General features: G+C 42.1%; 1 protein-coding gene across 3 annotated transcripts in view; it reads left to right on the top strand.

Moving 5' to 3' along the window:
* grin1b (glutamate receptor, ionotropic, N-methyl D-aspartate 1b) overlaps positions 1-19,110 on the top strand; it is a gene marked incomplete at both ends in the record, with an annotated part of 40,198 nt that extends 21,088 nt beyond the window's left edge. For 2 of the 3 annotated variants that reach the window (XM_084176679.1, XM_084176678.1), the window contains 7 exons: positions 223-335; positions 598-746; positions 6,453-6,610; positions 6,838-6,999; positions 7,273-7,382; positions 7,724-7,869; positions 19,045-19,110. In XM_084176679.1, the coding sequence (XP_084032805.1) occupies positions 223-335; positions 598-746; positions 6,453-6,610; positions 6,838-6,999; positions 7,273-7,382; positions 7,724-7,869; positions 19,045-19,110 (904 nt within the window). Of the gene's footprint in view, positions 1-222; positions 336-597; positions 747-6,452; positions 6,611-6,837; positions 7,000-7,272; positions 7,383-7,723; positions 7,870-14,974; positions 15,086-19,044 lie in introns of all 3 variants that reach the window. The other variant, XM_084176677.1, reaches the window with a different exon arrangement.
* Between the last annotated feature and the right edge of the window lie 2,463 nt (positions 19,111-21,573).

The following is a 21,573-nucleotide window of genomic DNA, read 5'->3' as shown; positions in this document are numbered from 1 at the left end:
CATTGGATTTAGGTTAAAAGTTGGGTAAAATAAATACACAAATTCCTGAAATTCCTTTATGTTGATGACTTTTTGCAAATCCAATCAGTTTTCCACTGAATTGTTTTGCTGAAATTACATGGAAACAACCTTGATTCAACCAGTTTGTATCCAGTGGGATAGGTTGGAGGTTTGGTGGGTTGAAAGAGAGCTGAGCTCACATGTGTCTTGTGTGCACCGTAGCCCATTTGGAAGGTTTAAAGTGAATAGCGAAGAAGAAGAAGAGGATGCCCTCACCTTATCCTCCGCCATGTGGTTCTCATGGGGAGTCCTTTTGAACTCCGGGATAGGAGAAGGTAAATATCCACTGGCCTAAGTCTACGTATGTGTCCGAAATGGTACCCCAAGTGGACTACTGTATATAGGGAATAGGTTTTCATTTCAGATGCAGACTACCTTATAGAATTACATACTGTATAGAATAATGTAATTTATTAATAGAAACATACAGTATATAGTAATTCAATAGGATATTTGTAGACTACCTATTCAAGTGGACATTGAAATTGGCTGCTGTTAACTGAGTGACTATGTTTGTGTTTGTGATTGTGTTTGTAGGAGCACCCCGGAGCTTTTCAGCAAGGATCTTAGGTATGGTGTGGGCTGGATTTGCCATGATCATTGTGGCATCCTACACTGCCAATCTGGCAGCCTTCCTAGTGTTGGACCGGCCTGAGGAGCGCATCACTGGCATCAATGACCCCAGGGTGAGCACACACACTAAGTGTTTTCATACTTGGTCCCTTTCAGTCAATTTTTTAGAACTTGTTCATTTTTTGTGCAATGTGACCATAGATCCCTCAAAAGAGTCCCCGAAGTGAACCGAACTGAGACCATCTCGAGAGGTAGTCTGAGTTCGGTTCACTTGAATTCCGCGGTGCGGTTGCCTTTTTTAGGGCAAGGTGAACACAAAGCTCCCCAGGTTCGCTTATCATTATTCCCGCACCACACACTAGACTACTGCAACACTATTTCCCCTACCATAACCCTTCACATTGGTGCCACAAAAGAGAGAAGATGATGTGTAGGTTTGTGGAAAAAACGTGTGCTGTTTTTGGATATTGATTAGGGGTTGTCATGGATGCACAGAAATTCCTAAATATGTGTGGAGTTTTTACTTCAAGATTATTTGTTTGCAATATGTGATCTATAGGCTAAGAGAGCCTATAAGCTGTTTATTTGATTGTGGGGTTTGAATTGTGTGTGAAGACAACAACATATTTGGTGAGAATTACAACATAGGGTATAAAATATTCTAACTCCTAAAGGAGCAGTAGCCTACATTGGGTGTACAATTTTCAATTACACCATTATTTAATCTGTTAATTCTGCTATTTATTCTGTTACCAATAATATTTAAATGTTAATATCTTCTGAATACAATTATTATGTCCCATCTATTAACTAAATGCAATCTATAAGCTTCCAAAATGTAAGTAGGTATATCTAGCTGTCCGATAACACGTTCAGATGGAATGGCTTGTTCTGCCCTTTGTAAAAACCCAGAGTGCATTGAGTAAATGTTGGGAAAAGATCTTGGTTCCTTTCTAAACATAGCAATGTGAATGCAAAGATGTCTCCGAACACAAAATAGGTGAAGTATTTGTATTTATTATGCAGTGTATTCGGAAAGTATTCAGACCCCTTGACTTTTTCCACATTTTGTTAGGTTACAGCCTTATTAAAACAGTTTTCCCCCCTCATCAATCTACACACAATACCCCATAATGACAAAGCAAAAAAAACTATGGAACATTTGTGGGCAGAACTGAAAAAGCGTGTGCGAGCAAGGAGGCCTACAAATCAGACTCAGTTACACCTACTCTGTCAGGAGGAATGGGCCAAAATTCACCCAACTTATTGTGGGAAGCTTGTGGAAGGCTACCTGAAACGTTTGACCCAAGTTAAAACAATTTAAAGGCAATGCTACCAAATACTAATTGAGTGTATGTAAACTTCTGACCCACTGGGAATGTGATGAAAGAAATAAATGCTGAAATAAATCACTCTCTCTACTATTATTCTGACATTTCACATTCTTAAAATAAAGTGGTGATCCTAACTGACCTAAGACAGGGAATTATTACTAGGATTAAATTTATTTGGCTAAGGTGTATGTAAACTTCCGACTTCAACTGTACATAGCGCATTGATGTGAACTGCTGCTCTCTCATTTCGCTATTTGCGCCTTACGGATTGTGGTTGTTGTGGATGGCTGTTCACAAATATATACAGTGCCTTCAGAAAGTATTCAGACCCCTTGACATTTTCCACATTTTGTTAGGTTACAGCCTTATTCTAAAATTGATTAAAATAGTTTTTTCCCCCCTCATCAATCTACACCCAATACCCCATAATGACAAAGCAATAACAGGAGTTTAGAAATGTAGCTCAATTGGTAGAGCACGGCGCTTGTAACGCCAGGGTAGTGAATTCAAATCAAATCAAATCAAATCAAATTGTATTGGTCACATGCGCCGAATACAACAGGTGCAGACATTACAGTGAAATGCTTACTTACAGCCCTTAACCAACAGTGCATTTATTTTAAACAAAAAAAGTAAGAATAAAACAACAACAAAAAAGTGTTGAGAAAAAAAGAGCAGAAGTAAAATAAAGTGACAGTAGGGAGGCTATATATACAGTAAAATAAAGTGACAGTAGGGAGGCTATATATACAGGGGGGTACCGTTGCATAGTCAATGTGCGGGGGCACCGGCTAGTTGAGGTAGTTGAGGTAATATGTACATGTGGGTAGAGTTAAAGTGACTATGCATAAATACTTAACAGAGTAGCAGCAGCGTAAAAAGGATGGGGTGGGGGGGCAGTGCAAATAGTCAGGGTAGCCATGATTAGCTGTTCAGGAGTCTTATGGCTTGGGGGTAGAAGCTGTTGAGAAGTCTTTTGGACCTAGACTTGGCACTCCGGTACCGCTTGCCGTGCGGTAGCAGAGAGAACAGTCTATGACTAGGGTGGCTGGAGTCTTTGACAATTTTGAGGGCCTTCCTCTGACACCGCCTGGTATAGAGGTCCTGGATGGCAGGGAGCTTTGCCCCAGTGATGTACTGGGCCGTACGCACTACCCTCTGTAGTGCCTTGCGGTCAGAGGCCAAGCAGTTGCCATACCAGGCGGTGATGCAACCAGTCAGGATGCTCTCGATGGTGCAGCTGTAGAATTTTTTGAGGATCTGAGGACCCATGCCAAATCTTTTTAGTCTCCTGAGGGGGAATAGGCTTTGTCGTGCCCTCTTCACGACTGTCTTGGTGTGTTTGGACCATGATAGTTCGTTGGTGATGTGGACACCAAGGAACTTGAAGCTCTCAACCTGTTCCACTACAGCCCCGTCGATGAGAATGGGGGCGTGCTCAGTCCTCTTTTTTTTCCTGTAGTCCACAATCATCTCCTTTGTCTTGGTCACGTTGAGGGAGAGGTTGTTGTCCTGGCACCACACGGCCAGATCTCTGACCTCCTCCCTATAGGCTGTCTCATCGTTGTCGGTGATCAGGCCTACCACTGTTGTGTCGTCGGCAAACTTAATGATGGTGTTGGAGTCGTGCCTGGCCATGCAGTCATGGGTGAACAGAGAGTACAGGAGGGGACTGAGCACGCACCCCTGAGGGGCCCCCGTGTTGAGGATCAGTGTGGCAGATGTGTTGTTACCTACCCTTACCACCTGGGGGCGGCCCGTCAGGAAGTCCAGGATCCAGTTGCAGAGGGAGGTGTTTAGTCCCAGGATCCTTAGCTTAGTGATGAGCTTAGAGGGCACTATGGTGTTGAATGCTGAGCTGTAGTCAATGAATAGAATTCGATCCCCGGGACCACCCATACGTTAAAATGTATGCACACATGACTGTAAGTTGCTTTGGATAAAAGCATCTGCTAAATGGCATATTATTATTTATAAAAAAATAAAAAAACGGAAATATCACATTTACATAAGTATTAAGACCCTTTACTCAGTACTCTGTTGAAGCACCATTGGCAGCGATTACAGCCTCGAGTCTTCTTGGGTATGACGCTACAAGCTTGGCACACCTGTATTTGGGGAGTTTCTCCCATTCTTCTCTGCAGATCCTCTCAAGCTCTGTCAGGTTGGATGTTTGATCGGGTTGTTCGATCGGGTTCAAGTCCGGGCTCTGGCTGGGCCACTCAAGGACATTGAGACTCGAAGTCCCGAAGCCACTCCTGCATTGTCTTGGCTGTGTGCTTAGGGTCGTTGTCCTGTTGGTAGGTGAACGCTTTGTGATTATGGAGTATTGTGTGTAGATTGCTGAGGATTTAATTTAATTTAATCAATTTTAGAATAAGGCTGTAACGTAACAAAATGTGAAAAATGTCAAGGGGTCTGAATACTTTCCGAAGGCACTGTAGATCCCAATTAGCTGCTGCCTTCCTGGGGTCCAGCAACATTAAAGCAGTTATATACAATTTTTAAAAAATTCACTACAGGGGGCGGCAGGTAGCTTAGTGGTTAAGAGCGTTGTGCCAGTAACCGAAAGGTTGCTGGTTCTAATCCCCGAGCCAACTAGGTGAAAAATCTGTCGATGTGCCCTTGAGCAAGGCACTTAATCCTAATTGCTCCTGTAAGTCACTCTGGATAAGAGCGTCTGCTAAATGACTAAAAAAATTAAATTAAAATTCAAAACACATTAAGTGTGTGCCCTAAGGCCACTACTCTACAACACAAAATCCATGTGTGTGTATAGTGCCTATGTTATCATGTGTGACTCTTCACAGTCCCCACTGTTCCATAAGGTGTATTTTTATCCGTTTTTGAAATCTGATTTCAGGCGCACCGATTTATGTATTGTATTGTACTCAGTGCCGAACACAGACCTTTCAAAAATACAAACGTTTTAACCAAAAGAAAAGGGGACTTTAGAGACTGGAAGGGAAAGGGGGCATGTGCTCTGCACAGGTAGAGCCCTATCTGTGCACGTTCCTGATTGTACTGATGTACCATAAAACTTCAAATTAATAGCCCAGGCGTTTATTTGCTTAAATCACTGGACACAACAGGTGGTTATTAGAGACAGGCTTCTATTTGAGCCAGGTGTCTATTTCCTTAATGCGCACAGATTTTGCTCATTTGAATATTGAATTGTTGATTCCAGCATTCACTTCCAGCATTTTAATACATTTCTTCATTTCCTGCAGTAATGTGTAGTTTACACACTGTATCACGTTTATTTTGTCTTAGTATGCCTCTATCGCAAATAAAAAAACTTCCTTGACATAATAATTATTCTCTTTGACTGTTAATCTTTGGGAGTTTTTACTTTCGCCATTAGAGGGTGATCGGACGATTTATTGGGGTCTGCACTCCCGAAGTTGTTGACTGTTTTTGTGCTTGTCAGTTAGCTAGTAATTGTCAGCTGTTACCAGCCAATGGCTAGCAGTTTCTTACTGGTGATAAAATCGGATGATTGTCATAATTCTTTTGAGTCATTACTGAATTATTTACTGTAACAAATCAAACATTAAACCTTGTAAACAAGTCATGGTAATTCATGTTAACCTTGTAAACAATTCATTTAGACCGTTGTTTATTTGAAACAGGTTTATTTGCTGAAATATGTGCCTCTGCCCGGCTATTAAAAGGGGACAGGCTGCTATTTGAGACGTTTAATTGAAGTTTTACGGTATTGTAGTAGTTCTTCCGTACGTGGCTCAGTTCGTAAGAGTGTGGCACTAGCAACGTTAGAGTTGTGGGTTCGATTCCCACTGGGGTCACATATGAGAATGTGTGGACTCACTGTTGTCACTTTGTATAAAAGCTTATGCTACGTAAATGGCATACTGTATATTACCGTATTACAGTACTGTATTGGCCAATGCAATTTTAGTAAAGCAGTGCGTACCCATGTGTACCTCCTGGTATATTAAGGCCTCCTTGACCCAGAATGCACCACGCGGCTTATTAAAAATGAATGGTTAGCATTCCCATTGGAGTTACGACTAATGCTAACAAGATGGTGGTCTTTCGCTGAATCGTCTTTGTCTTCTCCTTCATTTTAGTCTTCTTGGTAATAGGAACTCTTAGAGAGGACCCAATAGACCTTTGGTTTTAAAGCTATTATTGAAAGTCGGCAGTATAGGGAGTGTAGAGTAGAGTATAGTAGTACTTTATTGATCCCAACTTGGAAAATTGTTTCATCACCACAAGCGTCATCAATGATTACAAATACACACATATAAAAAACACATATTAAAAATACATGCAACCCATGCACCTAGGATCAATAAAAGATTGAGTTCAATTTAAAACGAAAATAAATGCTGATGACATTCTGGGGAAATAAGCAACAACAACATTCATTGAGTGCAGATGTTTTATGAAGCTTATGTAAAGGACAGTCATGGAGGATGACTGACTGACTGCTGTGCCTCTGTTTGTGTCTCTGTGTCTCAGCTGCGAAACCCATCAGATAAGTTCATCTACGCCACAGTGAAGCAGAGCTCGGTGGACATCTACTTCCGGCGCCAAGTGGAGTTGAGCACCATGTACCGCCACATGGAGAAGCACAACTACGAAAGTGCCGCTGAGGCCATCCAAGCTGTGCGCGACAAGTGAGCAACAGCTGTGGCAGCTCCGGGGGAAGGGGGAAGGGGGAGGGGGGGTCAATTCAGATGGGGGAGGCCATAATGCTGAATGTACAGTATTTATGCTATCCCGGGTGAGCAATAGTGCGAGGAAGGCAATAATGACATGGTGTGGTTATCTAGTGTGCATTTTCATTCACTCATTCGTTCCCGTTCCTCCTCTTCCCTGTTGTCCGTGTCCCTCCCTCCCTCAGCAAACTGCACGCGTTCATCTGGGACTCTGCCGTCCTGGAGTTTGAGGCGTCACAGAAGTGTGACTTGGTGACAACGGGAGAGCTGTTCTTCCGTTCCGGCTTCGGCATAGGCATGCGGAAGGACAGCCCTTGGAAGCAAAACGTTTCCCTGTCCATTCTTAGGTGAATATTGGCCAGCAACAAGCTACTATTGAAGCCACATGCTACCATACAATATTATAATAGGGCTGGTTTCCTGGACACAGATTAAGCCTGGTCCTAGACTAAAAAGCATGGTCAATGGAGAGTCTCCATTGAAATACTGTAGCTTTTTAGTCCAGGACTAAGCCTAATGTGTGTCTAGGAAACCACCCCATAGTATACTCTATGTATTGTATCAGTATTTACTGTTTGAGACCTAACTTAAAGTATGATCTGGCTCTTCTCCCATAACAGCTCTCATGAGAATGGCTTCATGGAGGAACTAGATAAAACCTGGGTGAGATACCAGGAGTGTGACTCTAGGAGTAATGCCCCAGCCACTCTCACCTTTGAGAACATGGCAGGTACGTACGGTTCTCCAATTTAGTCCATATTGATACAGAAATTAGAGGAAATGCAAATAGTAAACTGGTGTATAAGGAAGTAGCCCCCCTTGTCTGAGCCAGAATGTTAGTATATAGCAGGTGTGTAGGTGTTCAAATTGGTATGTAGATATTCCTTTATCTGCAGGAGTTTGACAGATTGACAGATTATTGTCATTAGGTTCTTTAGATTAGGTTCATTGTGTTCAAAATGGACCTCCACAGAGGATGCAGGGGACACTGGGGACGTGGGTTAATAGTATGACCTGTGCACCGCAGGCAGTATAATAACAGGTTTTCATGTCCAAATTGCCTCCTAACAGGTGTGTTCATGTTGGTTGCTGGGGGTATCGTTGCTGGAATCTTCCTCATCTTTATTGAGATTGCGTACAAGCGCCACAAAGATGCCCGCAGGAAGCAGATGCAGCTGGCCTTCGCTGCGGTCAACGTGTGGAGGAAGAACCTACAGGTATGATCCGCCCGTCTTCACACACAGGCCCCAACAGGGCAGCACATCAGACAACATCCTGTAGAGCAGGTTCTCAAACTCGCGACTCGCACGCCACATCTGGATCTAATGCGGCCCGTGGTGATCTTAGTAAATCCGGTCAGCGGTTGTAAAAAAAATACAAAATAAAACTTTACTGGGGATAGACTTATAGTTTGTTGTTGAAATCTAATTAAATTATTTGCCTTCGCAAGTCATTCAATAATTATTCAACCCTTTTTCCATATTATATTTATTTTGAGATTGTCACAGGTAACCGCCGTTGGAGAGTGATTTAATGTGGACAGGATTAGAAAAAGTGTGTGGGTGAGCTGCATGCTACTTCTCTAAATTTGGAAATGACTTATAATGAGAGATCCATGTTTTTTTGCATTACAAATCCCTCCCAAAACATGAATGTAACAAACAGCTGGGAGGGTATTTGCAGCTCCACATGCATACGTATAGTACACTCCCCTGTGCCTGTGAAAGGACTGATTTCATTATCCTCGTCTTCTGCTGCTGTGTGTCTGAGCGCACGAGAACACGGCCGGTCTCCTGCCTGGAGGGGACGATGACCCCCTTCCCCCATCCCCCACCCCTCTCTCTCTGTGAAGGGCAGAGTGGGGGAGTGCAGTGAGGGAGAGCACCGGGGGAGTGCACCGGGTGAGTGCAGTGGGGCACCAGGACGCTTTGATGTTTCTGTACAGTCAGCCAGATGCACACTGGGCCTGGCTCTCTCACTAAAGGGCTGCTGAATAACACAACGGGTGGCAGCCAAGCGTCTCCTAGCCAATGATCTCTTTTTACGCACATCATGTCCTTGTACTGTTTGTAAAGGGGGGGTCGGAAAGTAACAGGGCTTTGGCCTTTTGTGTCTTGAAAGGCTAAGCAGGCTAGCTTTGGTTGACACACCATATACAGTGAGGGAAAAAAGTATTTGATCCCCTGCTGATTTTGTACGTTTGCCCACTGACAAAGAAATGATCAGTCTATAATTTTAATGGTAGGTTTATTTGAACAGTGAGAGACAGAATAACAACAACAAAAAATACAGAAAAACGCATGTCAAAAATGTTATAAATTGATTTGCATTTTAATGAGGGAAGTAAGTATTTGACCCCCTCTCAATCAGAAAGATTTCTGGCTCCCAGGTGTCTTTTATAGAGGTAACGAGCTGAGATTAGGAACACACTCTTAACCCTCCCGTTGTCCTAGGGTCAAAATGACCCGCCACTGTGTTGAACCAACTTTATTTAATTTTTATATTTTTTGGATCATTTGTGAGAAGGAGGCAGTGATACTTTCTTTAAAGTCTCACTGTCTCCTTCTCACAAATGATCCCAAAAATATAAAAATTAAATAAAGTTTGTTCAACACAGTGGCGGGTCATTTTGACCCTAGGACAACGGGAGGGTTGGGAGTGCTCCTAATCTCAGTTTGTTACCTGTATAAAAGACACCTGTCCACAGAAGCAATCAATCAATCAGATTCCAAACTCTCCACCATGGCCAAGACCAAAGAGCTCTCCAAGGATGTCAGGGACAAGATTGTAGACCTACACAAGGCTGGAATGGGCTACAAGACCATTGCCAAGCAGCTTGGTGAGAAGGTGACAACAGTTGGTGCGAATTCACAAATGGAATAAACACAAAATAACTGTCAAACTCCCTCGGCCTGGGGCTCCATGCAAGATCTCACTTTGTGGAGTTGCAATGATCATGAGAACGGAATCAGCCCAGAACTACACGGGAGGATCTTGTCAATGATCTCAAGACAGCTGGGACCATAGTCACCAAGAAAACAATTGGTAACACACTACGCCATGAAGGACTGAAATCCTGCAGCGCCCGCAAGCTCAAGAAAGCACATATACATGCCCGTCTGAAGTTTGCCAATGAACATCTGAATGATTCAGAGGAGAACTGGGTGAAACTGTTGTGGTCAGATGAGACCAAAATGGAGCTCTTTGGCATCAACTCAACTCGCCGTGTTTGGAGGAGGAGGAATGCTGCCTATGACCCCAAGAACACCATCCCTACCGTCAAACATGGAGGTGGAAACATTATGCTTTAGGGGTGTTTTTCTGCTAAGGGGACAGGACAACTTCACCGCATCAAAGGGACGATGGACGGGGCCATGTACCATCAAATCTTGGGTGAGAACCTCCTTCCCTCAGCCAGGGCATTGAAAATGGGTCGTGGATGGGTATTCCAGCATGACAATGAACCAAAACACACGGCTAAGGCAACAAAGGCGTGGCTCAAGAAGAAGGACATTAAGGTCCTGGAGTGGCCTAAACAGTCTCCAGACCTTAATCCCATAGAAAATCTGTGGAGGGAGCTGAAGGTTGGAGTTGCCAAACGTCAGCCTTGAAACCTTAATGACTTGGAGAAGATCTGCAAAGAGGAGTGGGACAAAATCCCTCCTGAGATGTGTGCAAACCTGGTGGCCAACTACAAGAAACGTCTGACCTCTGTGATTGCCAACAAGGGTTTTGCCACCAAGTACTAAGTCATGTTTTGCAGAGGGGTCAAATACTTATTTCCCTCATTAAATGCAAATCAATTTATAACATTTTTGACATGCATTTTTATGTGGATTTTTTGGTTGTTATTCTGTCTCTCACTGTTCAAATAAACCTACCATTAAAATTATAGACTGATCATGTCTTTGTCAGTGGGCAAACGTATAAAATCAGCAGGGGATCAAATACTTTTTTCCCTCACTGTAAGCCATACTGTACAGGCCAGTGCTTGAAATGGATCTGAAATAGGTGCCAGTACTCATAATATTTTTCAAAGCCAATATTCAAGGTGCCGGTACTCTGTACTGGTGATCACCACCACCGACCCAACTCAAGCCAAACAATACAAGCCATATAAGACTCTGTAGTAGCATGCAATGCTCCCAGCCACTGATTAAACCCTCCAACAGTTTAGAGAAAACGTTTTTATTTTTTTTAAACATGGTCTAATTGGTTGTAAAATGTCAAGATTGAACTTGTGCTATATATTTCTTAATTACGTTGATGATTGTGTCAAGTGGGACCAGCTAATGTCAATCTCATTTCATTAAAATGTTCTCTGGTCCAGATTGTTAGTGTGCGTTCCTCTAGTAGTTACAGACCAGAAGCAACTAGTTGTTGTCGTTTCACGATGGGACCAAAGCTACTTGCTGCTTAGCTTCGTAGGTCCTGTTGCTTTCTTGAATCTGTGAGTACTATATTCAGGGTACACTGCCAGTCAAAAGCAGAGGCACCAACATTAGATGCCTGTGTATGACTTCTCACCAGAAGACAGTGTTGACAGATTGTTTAGACTGATGTGCAAGCTGTTTAGGGAAGATTTATTTTTGTGAAAAAAAAAGCAGTTTCATTTGAAGGATTTGCTATCTCAATGGACAACAATGAGGTGAACTTTGCTTTATCTTTCAGCAAGTCTCCGACTGCTTGTGCCAGAGGCCATAACATTGGGATGGGCACTACCACACACACCACCCACTACCAGCCATAGGGCCATTACTATAGGGCTCCTAATTACAATAGTACAGTAAAAGCATTTCCTTGTTCAGTTCAACCGAGAGAGCACTTACTGTTCTTTGAAGCTTTGACATATTGTCTTGTTCTTTCCAACTACTGAGCCGTGAGGTAAACAAGTCTAAATAAATCTCCTTTAGACGTTGCATTCGGTATTGCTCTCTATGGAAGGTGAAAAACCACGAGCAAGGCTGGCTAATATTTGCGCTGGGATATATCCACTGGGACACTGTATTGTTGTAAGGCCAAATGAATACCGTACAAATTCTCATTATATTAAAAGATGGATGCCCTGCTTTTGACTGGATGATGTATTATTGATTTATGTGTGATTTATACTCCAGGCCGTGTTTATGCATATGTATGAAGGGTGTACATGTGCATATTTAAACAACAATAATGGCAGACAGACAACAAGCACCACTGGAAAACATGCCATTGAAGCTAGCCAAAGATCAAGCTGTGTGCACTGTATGTGAAACAATGGTACACTAATGTCAGGTGCACCACTATGTACTGTAATGCTGCTCGACCAACTATATTTCTCCCCATATTTTAAATTAGCATGACTAGCCGTCTGTCCTCTGGCTGAATTAGCATTTCAAACGATTCCAGACAGCCCTCTGATCAAGGCGGTGTTGTTGAGCGACCTCATTCAGTGGTGAACGGTCTGAGAAGGTTGCAATGAAAAGGTGATGAACACAATTGTGGAGATTGTAAAGGGGGATTCTGCAATGATTTCACTGTTGTTGTTGATATCCTGGATTTAATCATCTCTTGAATATGCACAATGTCTTCCTTTGGAACTCTCATTGATGATATACTGTGTTTCAAAGGGTAAAAAGTGAAAAGCGTGTTCCAAATGATTTAGACATCTAAAACAAATCACAAAGCAATATACAGTATTTTGCTATTTATAATCAGACCCCTTATCTGTTATGTGGAATTTAAAGTGATACCACAGGTCAAATAAACCTGCTCCATGCTTTTTGAGGAGTCAAGGACTATTAGGGGATTATAGCCACCAAGATGACATAAGTTCATGTGGGACAGTGCTGGCCTATAGGTTCGACATCATATCACTCATTCTACATACTGTATCCCTTTTGGTTTTCCTGCACCGCATGTTTTGTGGTTGAAGTCACACCCCCTTCCCAAAATGGGACTTCCCCTGCTCCTCTTAGTCTTCACCGCCCTCTTTGCCGTGGGAGAAACACCATTATACTAGTGTTGGTATAATGCAAAAGGGACCTTGTTGAGTTTCACATGGTTTATTGATTGGTTGGTCCATCTTTTTTCCATGATCTTACTGATCATTGTACCCACCCCCCCCCCCCCCCCCCCCCACCCCCTCCTACTTTTAGTGTTGCTTTGCCTTATTGTTGTCTTTATTGCATTCGTTTTAGCTCATTTTCTTTGCTCCTTTCGCTTTTCGTCTTGAAGTAAAATAACCATGGATGGTTCTTATTTTACTGTACCATGCCATCCGAGGCAGTCCTCTTCCGCATGAGTGACTCAGAAAGTAGCCAGGAGAAATATACACAGCTCTTAATAGTATCCTGGCTCTTTAGCAGCATCCAATTATAGGATACTTTATACAGTGGGGAAAAAAAGTATTTAGTCAGCCACCAATTGTGCATATTCTCCCACTTAAAAAGATGAGAGAGGCCTGTAATTTTCATCATAGGTACACGTCAACTATGAAAGACAAATAGAGAAAAAAAAATCCAGAAAATCACATTGTAGGATTTTTTATGAATTTATTTGCAAATTATGGTGGAAAATAAGTATTTGGTCACCTACAAACAAGCAAGATTTCTGGCTCTCACAGACCTGTAACTTCTTCTTTAAGAGGCTCCTCTGTCCTCCACTCGTTACCTGTATTAATGGCACCTGTTTGAACTTGTTATCAGTATAAAAGACACCTGTCCACAACCTCAAACAGTCACACTCCAAACTCCACTATGGCCAAGACCAAAGAGCTGTCATAGGTCACCAGAAACAAAATTGTAGACCTGCACCAGGCTGGGAAGACTGAATCTGCAATAGGTAAGCAGTTGGGTTTGAAGAAATCAACTGTGGGAGCAATTATTAGGAAATGGAAGACATACAAGACCACTGATAATCTCCCTCGATCTGGGGCTCCACGCAAGATCTCACCCCGTGGGGTCAAAATGATCACAAGAACGGTGAGCAAAAATCCCAGAACCACACGGGGGGACCTAGTGAATGACCTGCAGAGAGCTGGGACCAAAGTACATTTACATTTACATTTTAGTCATTTAGCAGACGCTCTTAACCAGAGCGACTTACAGGAGCAATTAGGGTTAAGTGCCTTGCTCAAGGGCACAGTAACAAAGCCTACCATCAGTAACACACTACGCCGCCAGGGACTCAAATCCTGCAGTGCCAGACGTGTCCCCCTGCTTAAGCCAGTACATGTCCAGGCCCGTCTGAAGTTTGCTAGAGTGCATTTGGATGATCCAGAAAAGGATTGGGAGAATGTCATATGGTCAGATGAAACCAAAATAGAACTTTTTGGTAAAAACTCAACTCGTCGTGTTTGGAGGACAAAGAATGCTGAGTTGCATCCAAAGAACACCATACCTACTGTGAAGCATGGGGGTGGAAACATCATGCTTTGGGGCTGTTTTTCTGCAAAGGGACCAGGACGACTGATCCGTGTAAAGGAAAGAATGAATGGGGCCATGTATCGTGAGATTTTGAGTGAAAACCTCCTTCCATCAGCAAGGGCATTGAAGATGAAACGTGGCTGGGTCTTTCAGCATGACAATGATCCCAAACACACCGCCCGGGCAACGAAGGAGTGGCTTCGTAAGAAGCATTTCAAGGTCCTGGAGTGGCCTAGCCAGTCTCCAGATCTCAACCCCATAGAAAATCTTTGGAGGGAGTTGAAAGTCCGTGTTGCCCAGCGACAGCCTCAAAACATCACTGCTCTAGAGGAGATCTGCATGGAGGAATGGGCCAAAATACCAGCAACAGTGTGTGAAAACCTTGTGAAGACTTACAGAAAACGTTTGACCTGTGTCATTGCCAACAAAGGGTATATAACAAAGTATTGAGAAACTTTTGTTATTGACCAAATACTTATTTTCCACCATAATTTGCAAATAAATTCATTAAAAATCCTACAATGTGAATTTCTGGATTATTTTTTCTCATTTTGTCTATCATAGTTGACGTGTACCTATGATGAAAATTACAGGCCTCTCTCATCTTTTTAAGTGGGAGAACTTGCACAATTGGTGGCTGACTAAATACTTTTTTTCCCCACTGTATGTCCACATGGCATGGGTGTAGACAGAAAGTGGACATGAGATATGGGACCATGTTAAAGCTGGTAATTGATATAGAGACTAGTGTAACTACTCTGCAAAAGTGAAACTGTGAGGATTTGACACAGTGAGAGCTCAGGGAGAAAGTGGTGTGTAGTAATGTGTGTGTGTGTCTGTGTGGGGGGGGGCACTGAGACCAAACACACTCCATCAGGGAACACCAATAATGTTTCTACATATATATTTATTTTAGGATAGGAAAAGTGATAGAGCAGAGCCCGACTCCAAACAGAAAGCCCCTTTTAGGTCCATCAGTACCAACCTGGCCTCCAACATCAAGAGACGTAGGTCCTCCAAAGACACGGTAAGGAGATGAAGGAAATGACACCCTCCCCTGTGATTCTCTCTCTTCCTCTCTTCCTTTACCTCATTCTCTTTTCTCTCTCCTCTGTCATCTCTTCTCGCAAAACGTTTCATTCCAGGCTCTCGTCAGTCACCCTCACACGTGGCGTTACAGTCATGGCCACGCGTCTGTCAGTCAGTCATCGATAAACCATCCAGACATTTGTCCAAAAACCAAAGAAGGAAACCGATATGAGCAGGAGTAGGCAGTCTAAAGCTAAAGGCTTTCGTTTTCTTTGATAAAACAATTTATTTTTGTTTTTAATTACTATTATGCAAGGGGGCAACAAGAGCTAGCCCTTTATGCATTATGCTGGTCTTTCTCCTGTGGCTAACCTGGACACCATTTTGGTTTGTGCTCTCCTTTTTAGTTGTGTATGTGTGTTTCTCTCTCCTTTCACTGCTTGGGCTGTGCTGCACCTTCCTTTTTTTTTTTTGTGTGGTTGTTGTCAAGTCATGTTCCTGTCAATAAAAAAAAGAATGGCCAAGAAAAACCTAAATGCAAAGAAATAACAGACTTTACATTCTCTTTTCTTCCCACAGACTTTCCATTTTTAGGGATCTCCTGTCGAGTATGTTTGACCAAACAATATTTACGTGCAGTGTTTCAATCAACAAATGTTGCTGGGAATAAAAGGAGCTATAATTATAATATAATATATGCATGCCATTTATGTCATTGTGGATTGCGTATTGTCCTGATGATAAATCTCAAACTGAATTGTTTATGTTGAACACTTGGTAATTTAATGACAATCATTTCTACACTAGATTATCCAGAGCTCAACATGTTCGTTCCAGGAGTCCTGGAACTGTATACGGATACATGGATACTGTATACAGTGGGGGAAAAAAGTATTTAGTCAGCCACCAATTGTGCAAGTTCTCCCACTTAAAAAGATGAGAGAGGCCTGTAATTTTCATCATAGGTACACGTCAACTTTGACAGACAAAATAAGAAAATAAAATCCAGAAAATCACATTGTAGGATTTTTAATGAATTTATTTGCAAATTATGGTGGAAAATAAGTATTTGGTCAATAACAAAAGTTTCTCAATACTTTGTTATATACCGTTTGTTGGCAATGACACAGGTCAAAAGTTTTCTGTAAGTCTTCACAAGGTTTTCACACACTGTTGCTGGTATTTTGGCCCATTCCTCCATGCAGATCTCCTCTAGAGCAGTGATGTTTTGGGGCTGTCGCTGGGCAACACGGACTTTCAACTCCCTCCAAAGATTTTCTATGGGGTTGAGATCTGGAGACTGGCTAGGCCACTCCAGGACCTTGAAATGCTTCTTACGAAGCCACTCTTTCGTTGCCCGGGCGGTGTGTTTGGGATCATTGTCATGCTGAAAGACCCAGCCACGTTTCATCTTCAATGCCCTTGCTGATGGAAGGAGGTTTTCACTTAAAATCTCACGATACATGGCCCCATTCATTCTTTCCTTTACACGGATCAGTCGTCCTGGTCCCTTTGCAGAAAAACAGCCCCAAAGCATGATGTTTCCACCCCCATGCTTCACAGTAGGTATGGTGTTCTTTGGATGCAACTCAGCATTCTTTGTCCTCCAAACACGACGAGTTGAGTTTTGACCAAAAAGTTCTATTTTGGTTTCATCTGACCATATGACATTCTCCCAATCCTCTTCTGGATCATCCAAATGCACTCTAGCAAACTTCAGACGGGCCTGGACATGTACTGGCTTAAGCAGGGGGACACGTCTGGCACTGCAGGATTTGAGTCCCTGGCGGCGTAGTGTGTTACTGATGGTAGGCTTTGTTACTTTGGTCCCAGCTCTCTGCAGGTCATTCACTAGGTCCCCCCGTGTGGTTCTGGGATTTTTGCTCACCGTTCTTGTGATCATTTTGACCCCACGGGGTGAGATCTTGCGTGGAGCCCCAGATCGAGGGAGATTATCAGTGGTCTTGTATGTCTTCCATTTCCTAATAATTGCTCCCACAGTTGATTTCTTCAAACCAAGCTGCTTACCTATAGCAGATTCAGTCTTCCCAGCCTGGTGCAGGTCTACAATTTTGTTTCTGGTGTCCTTTGACAGCTCTTTGGTCTTGGCCATAGTGTGACTGTTTGAGGTTGTGGACAGGTGTCTTTTATACTGATAACAAGTTCAAACAGGTGCCATTAATACAGATAACGAGTGGAGGACAGAGGAGCCTCTTAAAGAAGAAGTTACAGGTCTGTGAGAGACAGAAATCTTGCTTGTTTGTAGGTGACCAAATACTTATTTTCCACCATAATTTGCAAATAAATTCATAAAAAATCCTACAATGTGATTTTCTGGAAAACAAATTCTCAATTTGTCTGTCATAGTTGACGTGTACCTATGATGAAAATGACGGGCCTCGCTCATCTTTTTAAGTGGGAGAACTTGCACAATTGGTGGCTGACTAAATACTTTTTTCCCCCACTGTATATGGTTACTATTCATACTGAATGTAGTTTTATAATAGCCTGGTGTGCTGTAGCTAACTTTTTGTGATGCCATACATGTTTGGTGTGACAATGGATGAACTCAGAGAGGACTTACTTGGCTGAAGCACAAACAGACAGGAGCACCAGGCTACAAAGTCTAGACAGAGGACTGGAAGGTATTCCAGTCTGTTGAGCATTGGTATTGTCAGCTGAAGATTTTAGTCATTTCAAAAAACTGTTTATTTAGTTTTACTTTTTGCCTCCAGGTGGTGCCGCCCATAGCAGTTTGACAATCTTCCAGAGACCTGTCTCTGTAGACAATCAATCAAGTTTTATTTTAATATACATTTTGTATTATTATATAGCGATAAAAATAGGTAGCCTAAACTACCCCCCCAAAAAAAGTTCATACACTTTAATTGGAATTTACCCATTTATTTTTGTCGTAACCATCCTATTATTTTATATCAGTGTTTATTTATAAATGGATTTCAATGGATTTTGAGTATCGGTGTCCACACCACATGCCACACTGCTTCTTTCCACCTCCTTGGTTGTTGTGGAGCAGTAGACTGTTGTCATGCTGTTCACCTGTCTGTTGGCAGGAGGTGCTGTGAGCTATGATTCGGAATGTGAAGCTATACCTTAAATTGTAACAGCACTGGAAACAGTGAGGTCACACATGTTCAGTAGTCAAATGTGGTTGAACGTTGCAGATTGAAATGCCATGAATAGAACTGACGTGATTCCTTATGCTACATGTCAGAAAGGCATGTTTGTTCTACATAGCATATCTCTATCTGAACGTTCCACAACGTTGCACCCTTGGTACAATCTCACTTTCGTGGAATATCAAGACAACTTTTTACATTTCCTTTATGGATTTCTTGGTCACAACAAGAATATTTGACACACCTTTTTTTTTTTTTTTTAAGGTGGTGGTAGTTTTGAATGATAAACAGCTTAATGACTGTCATCCACTGCATTCGAATCACTTTTATTCAATGGTAATTGGTAATCCGTGGTGAAGTGAACCATTTCTCAGCAGGACAAAAACATCCGTGCCCGGATATTATCATGTCAGTTTCCATGGTAACCGAGGGTAGGCAATTTTATAGACCCTTTGTAACAAAATATGTTAAATGGGCTGGGACAACACGTCTCTGTATAAATCAATACCATACAGCGGGAAAAAAATCCAGTTACTTGGCAACAACACTGCAGCTTAGTCTCACATCTGTGACCTTGCTTTGTTTATTGATCAGCATGCACAGTTCAGAGGGTCCCTGCGGTGCTGAGCTTGATCTGTCCAAACAACCATTCCGAATCACAGGCAAACACTGCCTTGCGGGGGGAGGGGGCTTGATGAAAAGTTTGACATAATCATGTTACATAACATTTGTTGTGTTGTATGCACCGTGAATATATATGATGTGAGTACAGATGAAATAATTGTTTCTATTTTGTGTTCTTCCATACTCTCTGCAGCCTTATCCCACGGACATCACAGGCCAGCTCAACTTGTCAGACCCCTCTGTCAGCACGGTGGTGTGAGAGAGAGAGAGGGAGAGAGACAGAGAGAGAGAGAGAGAGACAGAGAGAGAGAGACAGAGAGAGAGAGACAGAGAGAGAGAGAGAGAGACAGAGAGAGAGACAGAGAGAAAGAGAGAGACAGAGAGAGAGACAGAGAGAGAGACAGAGAGAGAGACAGAGAGAGAGACAGAGAGAGAGACCAAGAGGACTGAAATGAGAGGGAGGATCCTGGTTTGGAGCCAGAAGCTGGTCCATTGCTGCTACGCCACCTGAGCCATTGCCCATCCTGTTCTCTATCTACCCACATAGAATGTGTGTTCTGCTCATTCTAACGGATCCCCACCAAACACGACAGGCAGGAACTGGATAGCTGACATCCCACTGACAAGCTGTGCCAATTCACAATGGAGCCAAATCACCTGTTTTTTCCCACACAGAGGCCTGACCCAGCACAATGATAGCTTTAGGTTTATTTTTATAACCTGCATGCTAGAGTCAAGTAGTTGTGTACTGTTCGTGTGAAACAACAAGAAATATATTACTTTTCTGATCATGTCATTCGCAACACATTGTCATGCACTGTGTTTCTGATTTCAATAAGCGATAGATTTAATAGATCGTGTTTAAGAGTATTTTGGGATGTCAATGTCTTACTACCTCCATTTATTTAGACAGACCTTAGACATGTAGGCTACTGTAGTTAGATGTATTTGACACTGTATTTTCATAAGGTTTTCCTGTGTTCCATTTATCGACAGGTTTTTGTTAGCTTTAGCTAACACGGTGTAGTGTGGGGCAATAACAATGGACAAGTTGTCGATTTATAAATTAGCAGCATACAGCTATGTAAATATCTAAGTGTAAATCCGAGTTAAGCACACTTTGTCCATTGTAGCACTCATATCAGCTGCAATCCCTTCCTTTAGCTATAGATGTCTTTCTTAGCCCCTTTGATGTGTTAATTTACTTAATTCTCTCACTGGTAGCACAGCATTGACTGGGTGGCAGACTATTCTCAGCATTCAAAAATACTACAATGTTGCTGAGCCAAATGTCTTTGGCATGACATCGGTGAAGGAGATGCCTCTAACAGAAATAGACTGGTAACCACTAGTGCTGTAGGCTACGTTGTTGTTCATTCAAGAAAAATGCTCTCTACATTTGTTATTTTGACAGTGTTACAAGGTCATTAATGCAAATCAATTAATCAGTCAACATCAAGTCTCTCTATATAGCCTACATAGAGCCTTCAGAAAGTATTCATACCCCTGAATTCAAAAGGGATTAAAAATGGATTCAATATATTTTTTTCTCACCCGTCTACACACAATACCCAATAATGACAAAGTGAAAACATGTTTTTAGAAATGTTTGCAAATGTATTGAAAATGAAATACAGAAATATCTCATTTACATAAGTATTCACACCCCTGAGTCAATACTTTGTAGAAGCACCGTTGGCAGCAATTACAGCTGTGTGTCTTTCTGGGTAAGTCTCTAAGAGCATTTCACACCTGGATTGTGCAACATTTGCCCATTACTCTTTTCAAAATTCTTCAAGCTCTGTAAAATTGGTTGTTGATCATTGCTAGAACAACCATTTTCAGGTCTTGCCATATACTTTCAAGTAGATTTAAGTCAAAACTGTAACTCGGCCACTCATGAACATTCTTCTTGTTAAGCAACTCCAGTGGCACTGTCTTCTTGGTAAGCAACTCCAGTGTAGATTTGGCCTTGTGTTTTGGGTTATTGTTCTGCTGAAAGGGGAATTAATCTCCCAGTGTCTAGTGGAAAGCAGACTGAACCAGTTTTTCCTCTAGGATTTTGCCTGTGCTTAGCTCCCTTCTGTTTCTTTTTTTATCCTGAAAAACTATTTAGTCCTTAACGATTACAAGCATACTCATAACATGATGCAGCCACCACGATGCTTGAAAATATGGAGAGTGGTACTCAGTAATGTGTTGTATTAGATTTGCCCCAAACATAACAAAGTGTTAATTGCTTTGCCATATTTTTTGTAATATTACTTTAGTGCCTTGTTGCAAACAGGATGCATGTTTTGGAATATTCTTATTCTGTACAGGCTTCTTTCTTTTCTCTCTGTCAATTAGGTTAGTATTGTGGAGTAACTACAATGTGGTTGATTTATCCTCATTTTTCTCCTATCACAGCCATTAAACTGTTTTAAAGTCACCATTGGCCTCATGGTGAAATCCCTGAGTGGTTTCACTCCTCTCTGGCAACTGAGTTCAGAAGGACGCCTGTACCTTTGTAGTGACTGGGTGTATTGATACACCATCCAAAGTGTAATTTATAACTTCACCATGCTCAAAGGGATATTCAGTGTCTGCTTTGTTTTATTTTTACCCATCTACCAATAGGTGCCCTTCTTTGTGAGGCATTGGAAAACCTCCCTGATCTTTGTGGTTAAATCTGTGTTTGAAAGTTACTGCTCGACTGAGGGACCTTACAGATAATTGTATG

The sequence above is a fragment of the Coregonus lavaretus genome (genome assembly GCF_964263955.1).
Source record: "Coregonus lavaretus genome assembly, chromosome: 14".
NCBI lineage: Eukaryota > Metazoa > Chordata > Actinopteri > Salmoniformes > Salmonidae > Coregonus > Coregonus lavaretus.
This window is presented reverse-complemented; position numbering and strand designations above follow the sequence as displayed.